Below are 21,011 nucleotides of genomic sequence, written 5' to 3' on the forward strand. Positions count from 1 at the left end.
TATATATGAACAATTTTAACACCAAGGTCATATACAATCTTTCAGGCACAATTAAGTGGATGAAGATACATGTACATTCATGGGAGACTCAACGGGAGTCTCAGATTTATTGTTCTGGGCTTCCTAAAGGAAAAATGAGTTATATTTAAAATTAATGCTTGGGCACTAGAAATTTAAGGATTAAAAAAACCCTATGTACTACCAAATGAGAGCAATGACAGCACGAAAATCAAACTGATTGGTCCATGCAGTTTCAAGGATTTGAATGTTTCTTCTAGAACTTGCAAGTATGTACCCAGAAATTTGACATGCACTTAGGATCTGATAGGTTGTGAAACAGGGACTCAGAAATAGTCTAGAAAAATCTATAGTCATGGAACAGTCTGATCAAGGCTTCCAAGAGTAGGCTTGCAACTTTCTAGTGATAGGATTCAGCCAAAGAAAATGTCAGCAAATGAAAAAAATCAAGAGTATTTCTTAACAGCATACCTTTCCCTCATTCATAATACAATCTGCCACATACATTATGGACAGGGATAGCTGATGAGAAAATATCTTGCTTATTTTAAAACAAATTTACTTTGCTAGTTTGTTTCCAAGGCCAATTCAAAGTATTGTTGATGACCTTTAAAATCCTTCACAGTCTTGGACCAACCAATGAAAAGGACTACTCTCATATGTCCCCATGTGTTAACTAAGGGGCTCATTCTGTTCTGTTACACGAGGTAGCTCACCTGACATCAACCATAACCTAGTCTTTCTCCACTGTAGTGCCCATTCTATGAAATGGGCTCCCTGAAAAAGTAAAGAATCACCTGCTATTAGAGATCTTCAGGAGGCCCTATATAATGAAAGAGGCCGCTGGCTTCAGTTACAGGAAGGATCCCTGTCAGCTGTTTCAGGAACCTTCCTATTAATTTATTTGTTTCTCGCTGCCACCAATATATACTGTAGCCCACAAACTGATTTAATGGTCACCACTCTTACTGGGAACACACTCACAGACAAAATAAACTGGAACGGTTGTAACTTCAACAAACTGGAAAAAGTTTATTACTGGCTTTGATGTAGGCTTCTCAGGTAACCTGAGAGGATTTTAAAGCTTGTTGGTCTCAGAGATGTTGTTGTCACTTTAGTTGCAAAACAGTCACAGACACTCACAGGTGTCACTTAGGAAAGATTTTACTTCAGGAAATGGTTTGATTTCAGAGCATTACACTCCCTCTTCTGACAGACAGTAGTCCACTGTACCTAACCACTAAACAACACACCCCAGTCTCTGCCCTGTGGGATTCTGGCACACAAGCCTCCCTCTCCCACCATCCAAACTGGCCTCACTGCCACTGGACTGGGCCTCCCAAGACTGGTGTTGTACTTGTTAGGACAGACTTTAGCCTAGACAGAGGTTTTCTGTCAAAACACCTTCCTGATGTCTCTGGTAAGCTTCCTCAGCTTACAGAGTGTACTGTCTGACTCCTGCCAGACCAACAGCAGTGACAGATCTCGGCTTGATCTGCTCACTCTGCCAAAACGTACCCAAAGGCACACAGAACCAAAAGACAAAGAACCCTCAGCGCTCTGGCTGACTCTATTTATAATCTTGCCATTTTTTCCTCTAGCCAATCAGGGCTGGCTAGGGCTTAACCCCTTCAGGGCAGACTCTCACCCTGGAAACTGAATGCAGTATAAGGGCATTCGTCACACCCTACAAGGTCATTTTACTGATGAGGGCTTTGAATGGGGTCTAAACTGAAGGTATTTGTGTGGGGCAGGTTATCTGGGAATTTAAGCAATTAGTTTTAAATTGTAATGTTTTAAAACTGTAATGTGCTGGCCGCCCTGAGTCACAAGGAAGGTCACAGTACAAGTATGGTAATGGCCACTAACCTGGATAGCTCAATTCAATTAAATTAAACCTTTAATGGCATACAAACCTGGATAGCTTTAAAAGGGACTTGGGCAGATTTATGAAGAAGTTGATCTATGGCTAGCAATCTTGATCTGAGATTGCAAATGCCTTAGCAGACCAGGTGCTCAGGAGCAGCAGCAGCGGAAGGCCATTGCTTTCACATCCTGCATGTGCGATCCCAAAGGCACCTGGTGGGCCACTGCAAGTAGCAGAGTGCTGGACTAGATGGATTCTGGGCTGATCCAGCAGGCTCTTTCTTATGTTCTTAAATACATTTTGGATAAAAAGGAAGATCAGCAAAAAATAACCTATAGGTGCAAGGAAAAAACTTTCAAACTTATGTGTATATATTTTGACCTACATGGTTATTCAAGGATGCTCTTACAATTAAACGTTACTGTTTGGAGAGTTCTTGACATCAGCCACTTCTTCTGAAAAATAGAATTAATCTTCCAAGAGTTGGTATTTCTGGAATTTTCTTCTCAGTTAGCTTTCCAGTTGTCTTATCAAGCAGACCTAAAGTTCTTTTACATTCACTTAAATTTCTTACTTTACTTGTTAATAGATTTGAGTCGCAGTAATTCTAATTTAACAAATGAATGATGGAACACCAGAAAAATCTAACCAAGTTGCTCTCTCACAGAAAGTCAAAAGTTTTCATGCCAAAACACATTTAATAACAGAAAAGTTAAAAGCACAATGGCTTGAATAAATATTTAATATTAAAGCAGAATGAGTGTTGTGATTTCTGTCCATGGTACCAACCAAGTATACAGTAATACACTGAATGTTCAGATATGGTGGCGCACCTCCCATTATTCCCTCCCCCTCCCAACATTCTGAAAAGACAGTGCTTTAGTTTAATAAATGTAACAGCATATCCACTAATATTTCAAAAAAGTTAAGAATTAGCATAGTGCAGCATTTTACCTTATCTGCCAGTCCACCAGGTACAATAGTCCGTACCACTACGCCAATAGATTTCCCACCGACAATTCCAAAACCTAATCCTGAACCATCATTAACAAGTTCAACATCTTCAATATGACCCCAGCTGATCTGAAAAATAATGCAGCATCAAACCCTTTAGCATGATTTTTTCACAATACTTTTATGCATGCCAAGAATTTACAAGGGTCATTTCGCTCCCAACACTCAAGAGGTGTCTGATAGTTTCCGCATCAGTCAAGGTCCCAGGCAAGTTTCAATTTGTGTTGAAGACTTAGTAAAAGAGCAGAAGAGGGTCATGCCCACCATGTTGGCTGCAACTGCAGGCTGTTGAAAAGGGCCCCAAATTTGTGGTTTAGCAAATGGGGGAAATCCTTGAGCACTGGTACCTGTTCTCATAACCCCACTGACTGCCAAACCAGAAAGGCTCACCACTAGGAGATTTTCAGTCCCAAAAACACTTGATGTGTAGCTATGACTTCAACATGCAGAATTTAAAAGGAGACTAACGAAGGTCGCACTACTCAGAAAAACATAGTACATCTGGTCAGCCAATGCTCAAATCCATTTGCACTTTTATCTTTCAGCAATGAGCTGCCATTTTGAAAACAGCTACCACTACAGCAGTAAAAGTCAATTACAGCAGTAAAAGTCAAAAGTCAAAACTCTACCACTGATTAGTACTAACATAGGTGACAAATGGGATTTGCTCCCTGCTTGCCCCTACAAAGGAGGATTGAATACCACAACAGTTAATTTTTGCTCATTATACCTCTAGTGTTCGTTCTTCCAGTACACTCTATTAACATTATAACATAAGTTTACCAGCCTAGAAATATCTCTCTCAGCTAGTTAACTTGGCAGACTTGGTGTCCTGCAAAAAATCAGGAGGAATGTAAGTGAAGTTTCTGAGACAAGTTTTCTGTGACTGCAAGATACATGAGCATAAAAGCAGTTAACATTTTAATTCTTTAAATTCACAGAACAATAACCAATATTGATTATCTTCTAAAAACTTCAAATTGACAGATTTTAGTATAATCATAAAAAGGTATAAAATATCTTATGTAAGGCCTCTTTCAAGAATATTTTTCAACACATGTTCAATTATTAAACCAAAAATTGCTGATCTAGCAATAAACTGATGAAGCAACTCCATGTATTAAATAAATCCCATCCCCATCTCAACTATACAATAGGACTGATAAGAAAAGAAAACTATCAACATATGACAATAAATTGAAAAACTTGATATCAAATTATGAAGTTCAGGCAACATTTATCTCATAAAACCTTATGAGTTTAGTACTGTAACAAAGTTATAAATACCACAAAGATGTGAAAAATAAGGCTACTGTTCCTATGTATCCATTGCCAAATTACTGGCTTACTGCCTTGATTGAAATACCAGGTCAGCAAGGACACATGAAAAACGGGGGGAGGGAATGAATAAAAGGTTTATAATGTGATCCACCTGGTCACAAGAAAAAGAAACTGGAAATACTTCCTGTAAGCTAAAGGATATCAGTCTGACATGCGCACCAATATTTACAGAATCACTGATTCTCACATTAAGATTTGCAAACTCCAGTACAGAATCTGTAGCTTCTTACATGAGAATTTTGTTACTGAAAGAGCTGGACCAATCAGCAGAAACCAGCAGACCTCAAACTGAGAAGCAGTCTTTAAAAGAAGAATATACCCAAAGTACGGCCTTGTTTAGAACATGCCTCTTCGTGCACATATCTTGATGTTGCCACAATATATATGTTGCCACAATATATACACCTTCTCCCATTTGATTCTGAGAGGGTGGTGGTTGTTTTGTTTGTTTTGGGACAGTTTTAGGACTCTTTTGATTCTCATAAACATGTTTTCTTGATCCAGTCCCAGAACCAGCCACACAGGATAACCGTCAGTTTGCTTCAAAAATGGGCATGTTTGCTACAATTATCAGAGCATAGACAGACTTATAGTATAAAGACTAGAAACCATATTTTAACTCAGCAAGGATTAGAAGTTTACAGCATGTTTACAAGTCTATTATGTCTAAGTACAGATTACTTCATAGCTATGAAGTGTCACGCCTACTGCCTAAATGCATAATATGATTCTTTTAAAAAAGTTCCAATAAAAGACAACACAAATAGGAATGTGCTTTAATGCAGTGTTCAGTTTGATCTGTATGGAAAAGAGGAGTTAAACCAGATGGTGAAAATTGTCAGGCATATAAACATTCTTCATTGGGTTTACAATGAACAAGAAAAATAAACTTGGAAGGACAAACTTACAATTTCAGGCAAATTATTGTCACTGAATGCAGATGAGGTCCTACTGCTTCTTTGGGTTGGCTCTCGAGCCACAACCAAATGTACGGAACCTATGGACTGTTGGAGCATCACAACTGCTTGTTGATGGGATATGTTCTGATCCATTAGAGTATGATTAATGGCCAATATGTGGTCATTTTCCTTTAACCTCTGGTCCCTTCAGTAAAGCATAGAAGACATTTAAGAAATAATGCATCTAAATAGTACTACAGCAACCTCATAACAAATTTGCAAAGATCAAATGGAGCAAAGAGGGAAGAGATTCTGTCATTTTAAAAATATTATTCTTCCTTAAAGCAGCTCAGGGTAATATATATATATAGGGTGCATTCCCTGTATTTTAACCTCACATCAACCCTGTAAGTCACTGCAAAGTAAGTGAGACCAGTCATGCTCTATCAGCCTAAGAGCACCTGATGAACTTCATGACAGAGTTTGATCTAAACTCTGTCTTCCTGGACCTGCTCAAACACTCTAATCCCTACAACTGTAAGCTGCTTTTTCCTACAGCTTGGCTATGGCAGCATGGTGAGCACTAGTGAGGTAAAGTTTTTGTCTCTCATTGCAGTCATAAACTTAGTGGGTCTTTAGACAAGGCACTCTTTCTGCCTGACCCCAACTCATCATATACAATATGAGGACAATAATACTGATCCACATCATGGTGTAGTTGTGATATATATGACACTCTCTGAGTGCTGAAGTGCTGTGTAAATGCTAGACAGTATTTTTTATGTTTTTGTTTGCACATGTACAGCAGCTTTTGCAATGAATCTGCTCACTGTTTCTAGAACATTCTGAGGTCCAGTTTGTAGATGTTGGGTAGGTTGGTAGTTCTATCTTGCAAGAAGGAAACGAGACAAGGCAGATTTTTAATGTCTTTCAGCGCTATGGTTGTGTGATTCATTATGCGGAAAAAAATTAAAGTTAAAAAAAATCCCCATACTCTTCATTCAAGAAGAGCTGGTTTTTATACCTTGCTTTTCTCTACTTTAAAAGAGTCTCAAGGCAGCTTACAATTGCCTTCATTTCTTCCCCCACACCAGACACCTTGTGAAGTAGGCAGAACTGAGAGAACTCTAAGAGAAGTGTGACTAGCCCAAGGTCACCAAGCAAGCTTTGTGTGGAGGAGCAAGGGAAACAAACCCGCGTCACCAGATTGGAGTCGGCCGCTCATGTGAAGCAGTGGGGAATCAAACTTGGTTCTCTAGGTTAGAGTCCACCACTCTTAACCTCAATACCATGCTAATTCTTACTTGATGCATTTTGAAATACCTTGGCAATACTGATTTTAGTCTCTTTTATTAGTTTGCCACCTTGAGGACCTACTTGGGCAGAAAGATAGCATACATTTTTTTAAAAAATTAGAAATACCAAAAACACCGCACCTGGCTGCTATGCTTTCGGGTTGAACTTCCTTGACAAAGGTACCAACTTCTCCAGTGCTTTGATTTTTAAGGGTAACCACACTAAATCCAAGACCTCCACTAAATGGCTTTTCAATATCTATATATTCTATTTGTTTTCCCTAATAAGGAGAGAAAAACATGAATACTACAAATAAGCTACGTTAATAATCTTTACATATAACTGCAAAACATTTTTTCCTTTGATGAAGCTGTGTAATGACAATCTGTATGTTTAACAGCTTCTTTCACACTCTAAGTTATGACTATGAGCAAAAGGCTCCTTTCACCTCTCATGAGAAGAAAGATTTTTTTTGTCTAGAGAACCTTAGAGAGGACAAGGAACATTTAACCATGTGCAGAATGCTCTCTCTCTCTCATTTCTTTCCTGGCCATTGGCCAGGACATAAATGAATTCCTGGCCAGATCAATGAAATTCTGGCTGATCAGTAGTTCAGTGATCAGTTATTTCAAATGCAAGACTCTTTTCTACAGGTTCTCACAAAATATCATTGTATATAACTGAACAATCTGTTAACAAAATGACAACCCACTTCATGCTAAAAAAAACCCTCTTATTTGGTACCCAAGAGTTCCAGAGGATACCACAAACTCAAAGTTTGGTGAGAACCTGATAAAATATAAACTTTCCATTATTTACAGTACAGTACAATCCGGGAAAGGAGGGGGGTATCCAAAAATGCTTTGGAAGCAGCATGACCACAGCATCAGTGTAAATGACACTTGCACCCATAACACAACAATTTCTGAGTCTCCCTGCCATCAGTGCAACCCTACCTCAAGGTCCCCTCTGACTGCAGTTGGATGGATGGTGTTCTCAGCGGTGGCTTTTCCAGGCCCCTGGAACTGAGTCCCCATGTTAAGCTGCCTGTCACATGGGTCCCCATGTCAGGGGACCCCCACAACTGGTGAAAGGCAGCCACAACAAATGGCCATTGAGGAGCAAGAAGATGAGGGGAGGGAACTTGAGCACTATCTACTGTCCACCAAAGAGCACCATACTTGAGGGCCTTGAGGTGGGTGTGGACATGTGTGGTGAGCATGTGTCCATCAGAGCCTGGGCACCATACCCCAGGAGTAGGGGTACAACCACAGCCCTGAAATGTTGCCCACCCATGAGGTGTTGCCCACCTCAAACCCTCATAACTAATGTTCCTCTCCTGCTCTGGTTATGGCAGTTGCTTCTCGATCTAGCATTAAGGACCAACATCAGACCAACTGGACAAGTGCTGAGCGGGTGCTGCTGTTTGGTCTGGATGTAGACAATGCAAGTGTCACACTGTGTGTGTCCTTACAGCACTTGCATCTGCCTCCCTATTAGTGGTGCCCCCTGAACCTGCCACCTTTGCCAGCATGGCTGTCCCTATTGACCCTCTTCCCCCCACCCTACCTGGCCTCCAGTGATTTGCTGAGGTCTACCTACCCCTGGGGGTTCTTATGCTCCATCCCCTGGTGGCTTTTTTGCTGGACTTTGGTGCTGCCCCCCCTCCCCTCCTCTGATTGTTCTCACCCCTTCCTTGTCCCCAGGGTGATCTTCTGCATCTTGCTTCTCCCCCAACCATCCACCCTCTGGCTGTGGGCAGCCTGTCAGTCAGGGCCCCAGTCCTGCCACCTCCACACAAGCATTTCTGTGCCACAGCCCCTTTTCCCCACCACTGCCTCTTTTTTGTGTCATTCCAGGGCTGACTACAGGGCAGCTAACCGATTAGGAGACAGTTCATCTGTACGATTGCTGTGCTAGCCCTAGCCATGCCACAGCTCTCCCCCCACCTTCAGATTGCACTGCCTGCATTGTCCCACACTATGTTACTGTTGTAAGCAGGACAATTATATACATCAAATTAGCAGCCACAGAAGGTTTGCACTAAAGCATCCAGAATTAATCCTCTGGTGTACTGACAACATATTCTTACCTTGGCCATCCTTTGGATTGCTAAATTAAACTCATCCACTGCAAGTTTTGGCATCAGAGGAGGTATCTTCGATACTGGTAAATTATTATTGTTGTAAGTCACATAAAGATTACCAAAATCAGGAGCACGGTGGTCAGCATCAAACACCAGCAAACCTCTCCTGGTAAAGTCAAAATCCACTGAACGATCTGGAGGCATATAACTGAGCTGTGGACAGCAAGGCAAAATGTTCACATGTAATCAATCTATTACATACAAAAACAACACATTGAAATGCCTGAACACTTTTGAAAGCTATGAAACAGGGTACCTGTGATATATTTTCAAATCACCACTTTACTTTTTCAAACACTCTTATAAATCAATTAGCACCTGTGATTACACTGAGAGTTTTTTTCTCAAAAATAGCCAAATAAGAGATCACAAAGAAAGGCCTAGACCAGGGGTCTGCAACCTGCGGCTCTCCAGGTGTTCATGGATTACAATTCCCATCAGCCCCTGTCAGCATGGCCAATTGGCCATGCTGGCAGGGGCTGATGGGATTTGTAGTCCATGAACATCTGGAAAGCCGCAAGTTGCAGACCCCTGGCCTAGACCTAGTGGAAGCAGGGTGGGGAAGGAGATATGTTCCTGATGTGTAAGTCAGGAAACATCTTTAAAAACCAACAAACTTTTTCCTTTATGTAATGTATTGTATTGATTGTGAGGTACTGTATTGTTTTAAGAGTCTGCAGCTGTTGCACTGGAATTGGTAATCAGTAGGTGTGTTATATTGAGCACAGCTGCAGAGTGATTTTAGGCTATGTGTGAGTAGCAGCTTTGAAATAAAGCACCATGTTTTGTTCCTCCGACTCCTGATTCTTTGAGACATAACATATTGGCGACGAGGATAAACTTATGACGAGTCTAGCAAGTTTTTGTGAAGCAAGGACTGTGAGTAAATTATGGCTTTTCAAGGGCAGCTGGAACAGTTTAATTTGGAGTTTCCTTTGAAGTGGCAGAGTTATGAGGCCCGATTGGAATTTTATCTTCTGGCAAATGGCATAACAGACCCAGAAAGGAAAAGAGCCGTGTTTTTGAGCCTCTGTGGTGAAGGGGTGTTTGACCTCGCCTCAGCATTGATAGCGCCAAGAGACTTATCAGCAACACCGCTTGTAGAGATACTGACTGCATTAAGGAACCATTTCATTCCCCAACCGTCAGAAATAGCTAGACGGAGTGTTTTATAAACGCGGATCAGGAGGGGACTGAAAGCATTGCAGATTATGTTGCAGTCTTACGGCGGTTGGCACAACAATGTAATTTCTCCAATTTGGAAGAAATGTTAAGGGATCGTCTGGTCTGTGGCCTGAGAGAGGCACCATTGCAAAAGTTGCTGCTGGTAAAGACAGACTTGACTTTTCAAACGGCATACCAAGAAGCCTTGAATTTTGAACTTGCTGCAGCCTCTACTCGGGAGGTGCGACAAGCCAGGAGCCCACAGAGATTGCAAACAGCTGGCAGTGGGACTGTAGACCCGGGTAATGGTGAAATTCAGAGACTGCAGCATGGTGCAATGAAGATGGGAAGACCACCACAACAGAGGGGAGGATGTTAACAGAGAAATGTATGAGTTGTGGTGGGCCCCATGAGAGAGAAAGGTGTAAATTTAAAGAGGCACAATGTTTCTGTTGTAAACGTTGGGGGCATATTGGGAGAGTGTGCAGAGAAAAAAGGCATCAGGGACCAAGAAGACATGTTCCCGGCTCATCTGCTACACACTCTGTGGATGCACCTTGCTGTCCCCATGTAGCTGGCTTGACTGGCCAACCCCCACATGAGCAGTGTGATGGTGTTTATGCAGCTGATGTAATTAACCACGTGCAACCCGAGATCCAGCGTAAGTTGTCGGTGACTGTGAAGATCCAGGATGTCCCTTGTGTGATGGAAGTGGATTCTGGGTCAGCATTCTCCATCGCTTCATGGGACACTTATAAAACATTTTGCCCACAGGATGATTTGGACATTCAATCTTGTGACTTACCACTTCACGGATTATCAAGGACATAGAGTACCTGTGGTTGGCATGTGTAATGTCCATGTGAAATATCATATGTTTGATGGATGTTTGAAATTGTTAATAGTGGAAGGAAGGCGGACGAGCCTATTGGGGTTGGACTGGTTTGGGAGGTTGGGAATTGTAATTACTGGAATTCATGAGGTTAGCAAGTTGACATGGGAGGTGCTAGTGGGAGAATTTAAGAGTGTGTTTGCTGAGGGACTGGGGCAGTATAAGGGTCCACCTATATCATTGCATCTTGATCCTTTAGTACCCCAATACGTCTAAAATCACGGCGTATTCCATTTGCTTTGCTTCTAAAGTGGATGCAGAACTAGATCAGTTATTGGAACAGGGAATATTGGAGCCAGTGGTAAATGCAAAATGGGAAACTCCACCATTGTGACCCTGAAGGCCAATGGGGATGTGCGCATTTGTGCTGATTATAAGTGCACAATTAACAAGGCATTGCAGAAACATCCGCACTCCAGTGCCAGTTGTCAGTCAGTTGTTAGCAACATTGGCAGGGGGAAAGGTTTGCAAAATTAGATCTAGCGCAGGCATACCAACAGCTGGAAGTGGATGATGCCACTGCAGAAGCCCAGACGATAGTGACTCACAGGGGCATTCAGAGTAAAAGCTGCTGCAATTTGGAGTGAGCGTAGCTCCTGGGATATTCCAGAGCTTGATGGAAGAAGTATTAAGAAACTTGCCGAGTCATACCATATTTTGATGATGTCTTGATAGTGGGTGCAACTGAGGAGGAACTGATGACACGGATACGGAAAGTACTGCAGTGCTTCTCAGATGTAGGGTTGCGCGTTAAGCCCGAAAAATGCGTGTTTGGAGTAAGCTAAGTAGAGTTTTGGGATACATGGTAGATGCAAGGGGAATCCACCCGACATCAGCAAAGGTGAGGGCCATCCAGGATGCCCCAGCCACAGTCAAAGCAAGAGTTACAGGCATTTTGGGATTGCTAAATTTTTACCATTCATTCTTAAAGCATAAGGCCACAATGAGTGAGCCACTGCACCGTTTATTAGATAAACGGGCAGTGTGGCAGTGGACAAGTCAGCATGAGAAGGCATTCCGAGATGTCAAACGCATTGTTGTCATCAGAAAGTGTATTGGTTCATTTTGATGAGAGGAAGCCATTAATTTTGACGGTCGCGATGCCTCCCCGTATGGAGTTGGAGCAGTGTTGAGCCATCAATTGGGGGATATGCGGGAAGCTCCAATTGCGTATTATTCTAGGACGTTGTCTACAACGGATGAAATTACGCAGCAAATTGATAAGGAGGCATCAGCAATAGTGGCTGGGGTTAAGAAGTTTCATGATTACGTGTATGGGCGACCATTTATGATTGTTACAGACCATAAGCCGCTGTTGGGATTATTTTCCTCAGAGCGCCAGACACCACAGATATTGTCCCCTAGAATGCTGCGGTGGGCAATGTTCCTGAATGCATATGATTATGTCTTGCAGCACCAGTCGGGAAAGAGAGTAGATCATGGAGATGCGCTGAGCAGCAAGACAGTACAAAGGGAGGAGGAAGATCATTCCCCACTTTTGGAGGTTTTGATGTTGGAATCGTTATCAGAGCCTCCAGTGCAAGCGGCAGAAATAGCAGAAAGGTCAGCTAAGGACCCAGTGCTTGCCCGAGTTTTGAATTGGGCATGGAAGGGTTGGCCATTGGGTAAGTTAGAGGAAAAATTCAGACCATTTGGAATGAGGCAGCACGGGAGATCGGTCCACAAGGGTGCTTTACTGTGGGGAAATAGAGTAGTGATCCCAGCAGCTTTAAGGATTAGGGTGCTGGAGGCCTTACATGTAGGGCACCCCGGAATAGTGAGAATGAAGGCATTGGCCCGTAGTTATGTGTGGTGGCCAAAGATGGATAGTGAAATAGAAGAATGGGTGGCCAGGTGCAGGGAGTGTCAGATAATGCGACCTGCCCCACCTCAGGCCCCTACCTATCAATTGGAGTCCACAAAAAGACAGTGGTCAAGGGTACATATTGATTTTGCAGGGCCTTTCCAAGGCCAGGTGTTTCTCATCGTAGTGGACTCATATTCCAAATGGCTAAGTAGTGCCAGTAATGTCAATGACATCACAAACAGTTATTAGGGCACTGCGTAGTTATTTGCAACCCATGGCCTCCCGGATACGGTGGTATCGGATAATGGGACAGCGTTTGTATCCAAGGAGTTTAGAGTATTCCTGACCAATGGTGTTATTCGCCAGGTTACCTCGCCCCTTTTCATCCAGCTACGAATGGGCAGGCAGAAAGGATGGTGCGTACAACGAAGGATGCATTGCAGCGAATAGTAGAGGGGGATTGGCGCCGTCGGTTGGCGAATTTTTTGTTAACACAGCACATAACACCGTGCACAGCCACCGGGAGGAGTCCTGCGGAGTTGCTAATGAATCGGAAACTTACAACGTTGCTGGACCAAATGCATCCCGATTCAGTTGATGATCGTCCACGGAAAGAAGATCAGGTGTTGAAAGCACCTCGGACATTTGATAGGGATGATACGGTGTATGTCCGAAATTATGGAGCAGGTCCATGTTGGGTCCCAGCAGTTGTGAGGCAGCCGACAGGGCCCTTGTCTTATAGGGTGGAAACTGAAGAGGGGCGGGTGATCCGCAGACATGTTGACCAAGTAAGGAAGAGAGTGCCAGGTCCAACAGTAGATCAGGAACCCCAGGTCCTCGAATCTAGGGCGTTAAGGGGGCAGATGGAGCTGCAGGATGAGGAAGCAGTAAATAGTCCAATTGTTCCAGAGGAACCTGGGGCGTTAAGGGCACAGATGGAGATGCAGGATAAGGAAACAGCAAAGGGTCCAATTGTTTTGCAGAACCAGGAACAAACACAGACTCAGGAGCCAGAGCGGGAGCTGAGACGATCTCAGCGAAAGAGAATCCCACCAGATTATTACAGGAGTTAGGGGGAAGGGGTGTAATGTATTGTATTGATTGTGAGGTACTGTATTGTTTTAAGAGTCTGCAGCTGTTGCACTGGAATTGGTAATCAGTAGGTGTGTTATATTGAGCACAGCTGCAGAGTGATTTTAGGCTATGTGTGAGTAGCAGCTTTGAAATAAAGCACCATGTTTTGTTCCTCCGACTCCTGATTCTTTGAGACATAACACTTTACATCTCCCCCATCATATTAATTCTCCTTAAATTGTTGTCTTGTTTTCCTATATTAGGGGGATTTTATATACAGCCAAAGAGGTCATTTGAAAATATTCAGCATGTCAAATCTCTTTTGCCCTGTCTAATTAAAGATTGTTCCACCAAATCAAGCTGTGTACAGTTTAGTCTGAATTTGTACTAGTGAAAGCATGAAAGCATTTGTGGAAAAGGAAAACAGATACCTATAGAAGGGAGAATCTGAAAGGCCTTTATGGACTAAAATTACCATTATCTCCCTTTTGAAAGATAAGGTGTTGAATAATCTGAAAACAGTAATAAGTCTTCGTGCAACAAAAATTGCAGTTGACACGAGTTCATAGATCAGCCAGCACATCGTCTTCAGCCTTGCGCTTTTGGAAAAGATAGTGAATCAAAAAGTTGTTTCTAAGGTTCCATATATCTGGATGACACATTATCTAGACTCACGGCAGTACAGTTCTGTCAAGGACTATACCCATGACGATTTGGTTGCCAATCTACATTTGGAGACATACAGGAGAAATCATATATTCACTGTACTAATGTCTTTCTTAAGCAATATTTGATATTTTTGATATTATATGTGAGTTGATATTTGATATTAAATGTGATGCCTGATTTTATATGTGGGTTAAACTTGAGTTGAGTAAATTTCAGTAACATTGGTTCATGTCTCAGAGCTGACTGAACATGCGGCATATAAATTAAAGTTGCATGCCTTTTTGTTGCACGAAAAAGGTAGAAAGCCCATTCAGCAAACACATTGATTAAAACTGTGGACCTTATTGAGGATGCGGATATGACAATCATTGAAACTCAGGCCCGGTTCTCATGACATTCTTCCCACAGATGACTTTATATAATGGAAAAAGCCACTTTGTCATGGTTTACTATGTCAAGACTAAACACCAAATGTTGATACAAGGTGAATTATATAATTAAAGTATTTTTAATTATAATTAAAGCTTATAATTAGGTAGATTCAAAAGTTAGTTTAAGTGATAGAGAGCTTTGCAGTTTTCTTTCTACTATTGCAGGGGTAGGGAACCTGCGGCTCTCCAGATGTTCAGGAACTACAATTCCCATCAGCCCCTACCAGCATGGCCAATTGGCCATGCTGACAGAGGCTGATGTGAATTGTAGTTCCTGAACATCTGGAGAGCCGCAGGTTCCCTACCCCTGTACTATTAGATAGCTGCACTGTGTGACAATCTCAGCTATAAAAACAATAGTAATTTTGCATATGTAAGTTATCAAATGACACTCCAACAGGAATTACAAATGATGTGAACAGACCCTTACTTAAACGTTGCAAGGCAATTACACTGCTAAGAACAAATACTTCATTGAAACTAATGATTTCCATCAAAGCTGCTAACATCAGTAAAACAGCACAATTTTAACTTACTTGTTCCTTCAGTTGCTTGATTGACTGTTGAAGAGTCAGAATCTGATTGAATAAGGGGCTCCTGAGTGTACTGTACAAAACAGTCAGTTTCTCAGCCTGCGAAGTGTCTCCATTTTCATGAAGCTTTCTTTGCAGACGCTCCAGGATCTGCAGCACTTGTAGTTTGTCTGTTATAACCCCGCCCCCCACAGAAAAACCACACACTCATTAAAAATCTGCTAAATCATATTTGATTCACTAACCAAAAGAACGTTTTTCAAAGCATTTACCTGCTGCAGGATTTTCTGGCATAATGGCTTGTCAGTATTGCTTTCTCTCAAAAAAAATCTGCATGAAAATAAAAGCATAAGTTAATTTTTCTTCAATGTACAGGATTATTCAAACATAGCACATCTGTACACTTTTCCCTAATCTAAAGTTGCTGCATAAACCCTACTGAGAAACTGACAGTGCACCCTTCCAAGTCCCCTGAAGTCAATCGGCTTAGAAGATGCAACTTTGTTTAGGATGGAACAGTTAAGGGATTCAATGCAAGCTCCTAAGAAGGCAAGTAGTAGGTCCCACAGAGATCAACAGGACATATTTTAGTAAACATTTTTTTCCAAATCATGGCTGACGTATGGTGCCCCATGGGATTTTTAACACAAGACGTGGTTTGCCATTGCCTGCCTATGTAAACATACATAAGATAGAAACTGTGTTTAACTGGACTGTGCTGGTATCAGTGGATCCCATAACTTTTCAAAACATTATCAGTGGTTTATGACCTTTGTCAACTGTCCACAATTTTTCTCCCTTTTTAGTGACCTCATTCTACTTTTCAGAGATCCAATGTAACTTCCTTAGTATTTGAAAAGAAGGTCTACACACAATGCCATTGGATTGAAATTCCTTGGACAGTATGGCAATGCTGCTGTTACAAAGCAGAATTATCTCTAACCATTGATTCGTGCTTCAGGCAAACCCTTACATGCCCATAGGACACATCACAGAAAACTATATCAGTCATATTGTTGAGATAATAGAAACTTGACTCATTTTTACACTCTACTGTGAAATGCTGTTGATATGTAAAGTACAGCTGGTATCAAAGACAAACTCTTGGATCCAGGTTTGACCAATGTTTGAAAGCAATGTAAATTTCTTGCACTTGTTTAAAAGCTCAAACGACTGGAGCTTCACATAACTGCTTTCATATTCAGGGAGAATTTAGATTTTAAAATAGTTTCAATTAACAAAAATTAGTAGGGTGATGCTGAAAAGATTCACACCCAGAAACTCTTTTAAAGTAAGGTCACTGCACAGGGAGACCAGGGACAAATATTTAAGTTTCTAAATGGAGATGTCCTGCAATGCCTGGAAGACAGACTTGTCCACCCTGTTTAATGGTTAGTTGTATTTTCTCATGGCATTATGTGGTTTCCAAAAGAAATTCTATCTTTTATTTCTACAGGAAACTGTTGCATCAGTTTAGTAGCCTCATTAGATACTATCAATTGCTATTTTTTTATTATCGTATATACTCGTGTATAAGTTGACCCGCATATAAGTCAAGGCACCTAATTTTACCATAAAAAACTGGGAAAACTTATTGACTCGCGTATAAGTCGAGGGGGGGAAATAAAGCAGCTACTGGTAAATTTTAAAAATAAAAATAGATACCAATAAAATTACATTAATTGAGGCATCAGTAGGTTAAATGTCTTTGAATATTTATTTCAAAGAAAAACAGTAAACTAGCTCTGTAAGTGGAAAAGGGAGTCAACACAAACAATATGGTCTCAACAATAACTTTAAAAGTCCAAAAACCTTAGCTCAACCAGCAACCAAGCTAAAACACAAGAGTTAAAATCCTTCAAAACTGGATTTTTGGTCAGGGGAGGAATGTTTATGTTAACAGTACCAACATTTCAGAGTATCTTTAGGAGACCCTCCTGATGATACCACCCAGGTTTGGTGAAGTTTGGTTCAGGGGGTCCAAAGTTATGGACCCTCAAAATGTAGCCCCATCTACTATTGGAAACAATGGGGAATGGGGCATCATCAGGATAAAGTTATGGACCCCCTAAACCAAACATCACCAAACCTGGGTGGTATCAGCAAGAGATTATCCTGATGATACCACCCAGGTTTGGTGAAGTTTGGTTCAAAATGTAGCCCCATCTACTATTGGAAACAATGGGGGATGAGGCATCATCACGATATCATCAGGATAAAGTTATGGACCCCCTAAACCAGGGGTAGGGAACCTGCGGCTCTCCAGATGTTCAGGAACTACAATTCCCATCAGCCCCTACCAGCATGGCCAATTGGTCATAACTTTGGACCCCTTGAACCAAACTTTACCAAACTTGGCTGGTATCATCAGGAGTGTCACCTGATGATATCCTGAAATTTTGGTGCCGCTAGCCTAAACACTGCACCCCCTGATGGCTGACAAAGTAAAAACCCTAAAATATTTTTTTAAATACAGCTTACTCATGTATAAGTCGAGGGGGGCTTTTTCAGCACCAAAAATGTGCTGAAAAACTAGACTTATACATGAGTATATATGGTATCTTGAATTATTAAAAAGAATGGTAATTTTTTTTACATCTATGATGCTCCAGAGCAGTGCTGCTGATAAAACAGGTAGGGTAGCCAACATCCAGGTAAGGCCTAGAGATCATTATTACAGAATTACCGGTAACTTGGATTCAAGTCAAGAGGGATAGGAAGCTTAACAGTTTATGATACCCTTATCAAATGACTGACTACCTTATGCTGAGATTCTACTGAAGAATATTGTTTTTAGAAAATGTGGAATACGCGTGGAGCCCGTTTTACATGCTCAGACGGAGAGAAACGAGAAGTCTATCTTTTGCCTAAACTTGTGCCTAGTTGCAATTTTTTGTGGACAATTGAGTTGTTTTTGTTTTCTTGGTCCAAGAAGAGGAGGAAGCTAATGTAAACAGATTACATACACTGGAAGGACTAACACCCCCAACCTCCATATACTTAAAGGGTTCTTGGATGCTTGTATATTTAATTGGATGTTTAAATTGGATGTTATGAGTATGAGTACAATTGTACGTTTTGGTAATAGGTATGTGTTATGTGTTAGAATTAGGCAATAGTATATAGTGGTAGTCTGTTAGGTATAGTAATAGGTGGATGCTTATAGGAATCACACTGGCACAATAAACACACTGTGCACTTTATATTGAGGCTTGTGTATCAGCGGGATATATTTTTGTGTTTTGGAAGGCCTAGAGATCAACCAGAACTCCAACTGATCTCCAAACTAAAAAGACCTGTTCCATTGGAGAAATAGCTGCTTTGGAGGGTGAACTCCATAACATTATAACCTGCTGAAATCACTCCTCTCCTCAAACCCTCCCTTTCGCAGCCTCTACAGCCAAGTCCTCAGGATTTCCTAACTCGAACCCCTTCCACACATGCAGAATAATGCACTTTATCCACTTTGAAGCTGTGTGGAATAGCAAAATCCACTTGTGAAAGTGAATTGAAAGCACATTATTCTGCATGTGCAGAAGGGGCCTCAGTGTTGGCAACCCTATAATACGTGATGCCCTCACTTAAACCTAGTCTAGATCATAAAAACATATTACAAAATCTTGAGAGCATACCCTGACACTATTATTTATTGTTCAATGGTCAGAATCAACAGGGCCTTCTGAATATATGTATATGTTAATATATATTGTTACACTTCTGGACTTTTAAAAAAAGAAACGTTACTTTACCGTATTTATCATAGACAACCCAATCCTAAAAACTACTTCATGTTTTCATTGGAAGCAAGAAGATGTGATACATTAGATCCTGTCTTATATGAGGGTTCCAGCTTACTCCCACTGAGCCTAGCAAAGAAGCAAATTGCACTTTTTCTTCCAGGTCGCATCTCAAAAGGAAGATGTGTAGCCCATCATCAGAATGTCGTGGAGGTACAGAATTCTGCAAGGTCAAAGCACATCTTTGTCCCACAACACTGAAGATCTCCATTCCTCTTCATAAGAAACAGCAAATGTGTATTCATTGCAAAGAAAAAACCACAAAACGTGATCATGGTATGTACACTGCTTAGAAAGCATCAGAACAGGGAACAAAACTCAGAGTATTCTATCTACTTTCAAGAAATATTCTGTAGCATCCTCACTCACAGTGGTGCACCTTACAGGTACACTGCCCTTCACTCTGGTTTGCTAGGTGGTGCTTCCCCCCTCCCAAAATCTTACTCAAGCCTGACCACAGTTAATTCAAAAGAAGAGTCAGCGATCTCACAGGAATGCGTTTCCAGGCTCAGTGGGACCTACACAAGGCCACCATACTGTTTTTAAGAGGAAGCGAGTCCAGCTGAATTCCAGTTTAGCATCGAGCCCGAAATAACCCTGTTACCATTTCTGTTTTTCGCATTCCCGAGCTTTTATATGCAATTGTTGCGCTGAACTCTCAACAAGCCGACTTTACTATTGCCATCTGTTTTGATCAGATCAGGGCCAGAATCCCAATCTGCAAGCCTAGTCAGTAAGGAAATCTGGATCGAAGGTCAAGCTTTGAACCAAAACAATTCTGCTTTCAGTTCTCAAAAGGAGCGGAGTGTGGGAGACCACACGCCACAAAGTTAAAACGCCGGAGAAGAGCTGTGCAAAACAGTTTCTCTCGACCCACAAGTTCTCGGAGGTGTTTCCGACGAAACTTACAACAGGAAGTAAGCGAAGGGCTCAGTTTGCTGCTTTTGTACGTAACTGCACGCTGGTTGTGTCCCTCTACGAGAGGACTAGGATCGCAGGAGGCGAGGCGAGGAGGCACCTTCTGCTTCTTTTCTGTTTTTAAAGGCACGCTCTTACCTGTTCATGAGAGGGATCTGCTGCTCCACCTACCACTCTCGGAGCCTTACTTGCTTTTACCTGGGCGGAAGCGGGACTTTAGATTTTGACCGCACCTCACCTGCAACACAGGAAGCCGACAGGCAGGGGAGCTGCTGTGCATTGGAGGAAACAGAGACGGGATGAGGGATCAGCGGGCAACAGGCGAAATCTTGCCTTGACTTCCGTGTAGTAAAGTCGACACCCCTCCATGGTCCAGGGCACCAATTTAAAAAGTAGTCGTCCTTTTCTTACCTGGTATTTGGCGTCCCGGGGGGAGGGGGGGATATTCCTGTGAACTAATGACTATAGAATTGTAGTCAAATTGAAAGGACTTTAGAGATAATTAAAGCACAGTAAACACGTCGCCCGCCCAACCCCCGCTTCCTGGGAAAAAAAGTGTGAGCAAAGAGATTCATCTCAACAGGAAGACAGGAGAGGACTGAGTCGGGAGAGATAGGCGTAGGTACATTCTCAAGGAGGGTGGGATTTTGGCTTGTGTTTATCACAGTAATATGCCAACCCTGAAATATACAAAAATGGTGACTCAGGCTTTAAAAAAAACCCAGCAACAACTGTGTACTGAGCAAGCAAAGAAAAAAAAATCTAATGTCGTTTAACAGATAATATTTGAGGAAGTTTTTTATAATCCTCAGTAAGTAACAAATGAGGAAAGAAGTTTGTTCTGCTCAAACAACTTACCTCTATTGGTTTCTTGAAGTCATCAGAATCTTTGCCAAGTATTCTTTCACTAGAGTCACAGTTCTTCAGAAACTGGTAGGTGTACTTAATGTACTTGTATGGAAGCAAATTTCATTGTTTTACTTGTGATGAGATGTACATAGGATTTCAGTGCTATTATAGACGAGGTGGGATGTGTGTGTGGGGGGTGGGGGGGAGGTAAACAACCTAGCATCTGATCATTAGCAGGTGGATCAGATGAAAAGTTTCATGCTCACCCAAACCAGTTTTTGGAGCTCATCCTGTGA

At 41.7% G+C, this 21,011-nt stretch overlaps 1 protein-coding gene across 8 annotated transcripts in view; it reads right to left on the reverse strand.

The window, feature by feature from the left end:
• Positions 1–20,120, reverse strand: part of PATJ (PATJ crumbs cell polarity complex component) — a 211,710-nt gene extending 191,590 nt beyond the window's left edge. For 5 of the 8 annotated variants that reach the window (XM_048496111.1, XM_048496109.1, XM_048496108.1 and 2 more), the window contains exons 1-7: positions 20,005–20,120; positions 15,424–15,481; positions 15,155–15,321; positions 8,528–8,734; positions 6,576–6,715; positions 5,149–5,344; positions 2,840–2,968 (exon numbers count right to left, since the gene is read on the reverse strand). In XM_048496111.1, the coding sequence (XP_048352068.1) occupies positions 2,840–2,968; positions 5,149–5,344; positions 6,576–6,715; positions 8,528–8,734; positions 15,155–15,321; positions 15,424–15,445 (861 nt within the window). In that variant the 5' untranslated portion in view covers positions 15,446–15,481; positions 20,005–20,120. Of the gene's footprint in view, positions 1–2,839; positions 2,969–5,148; positions 5,345–6,575; positions 6,716–8,527; positions 8,735–15,154; positions 15,322–15,423; positions 15,482–18,900; positions 19,164–19,857; positions 19,976–20,004 lie in introns of those variants that run through there. The other 3 variants (XM_048496105.1, XM_048496106.1, XM_048496107.1) reach the window with 3 other exon arrangements.
• Between the last annotated feature and the right edge of the window lie 891 nt (positions 20,121–21,011).

The sequence above is a fragment of the Sphaerodactylus townsendi genome, linkage group LG05 (genome assembly GCF_021028975.2).
Source record: "Sphaerodactylus townsendi isolate TG3544 linkage group LG05, MPM_Stown_v2.3, whole genome shotgun sequence".
Classification (NCBI taxonomy): domain Eukaryota; kingdom Metazoa; phylum Chordata; class Lepidosauria; order Squamata; family Sphaerodactylidae; genus Sphaerodactylus; species Sphaerodactylus townsendi.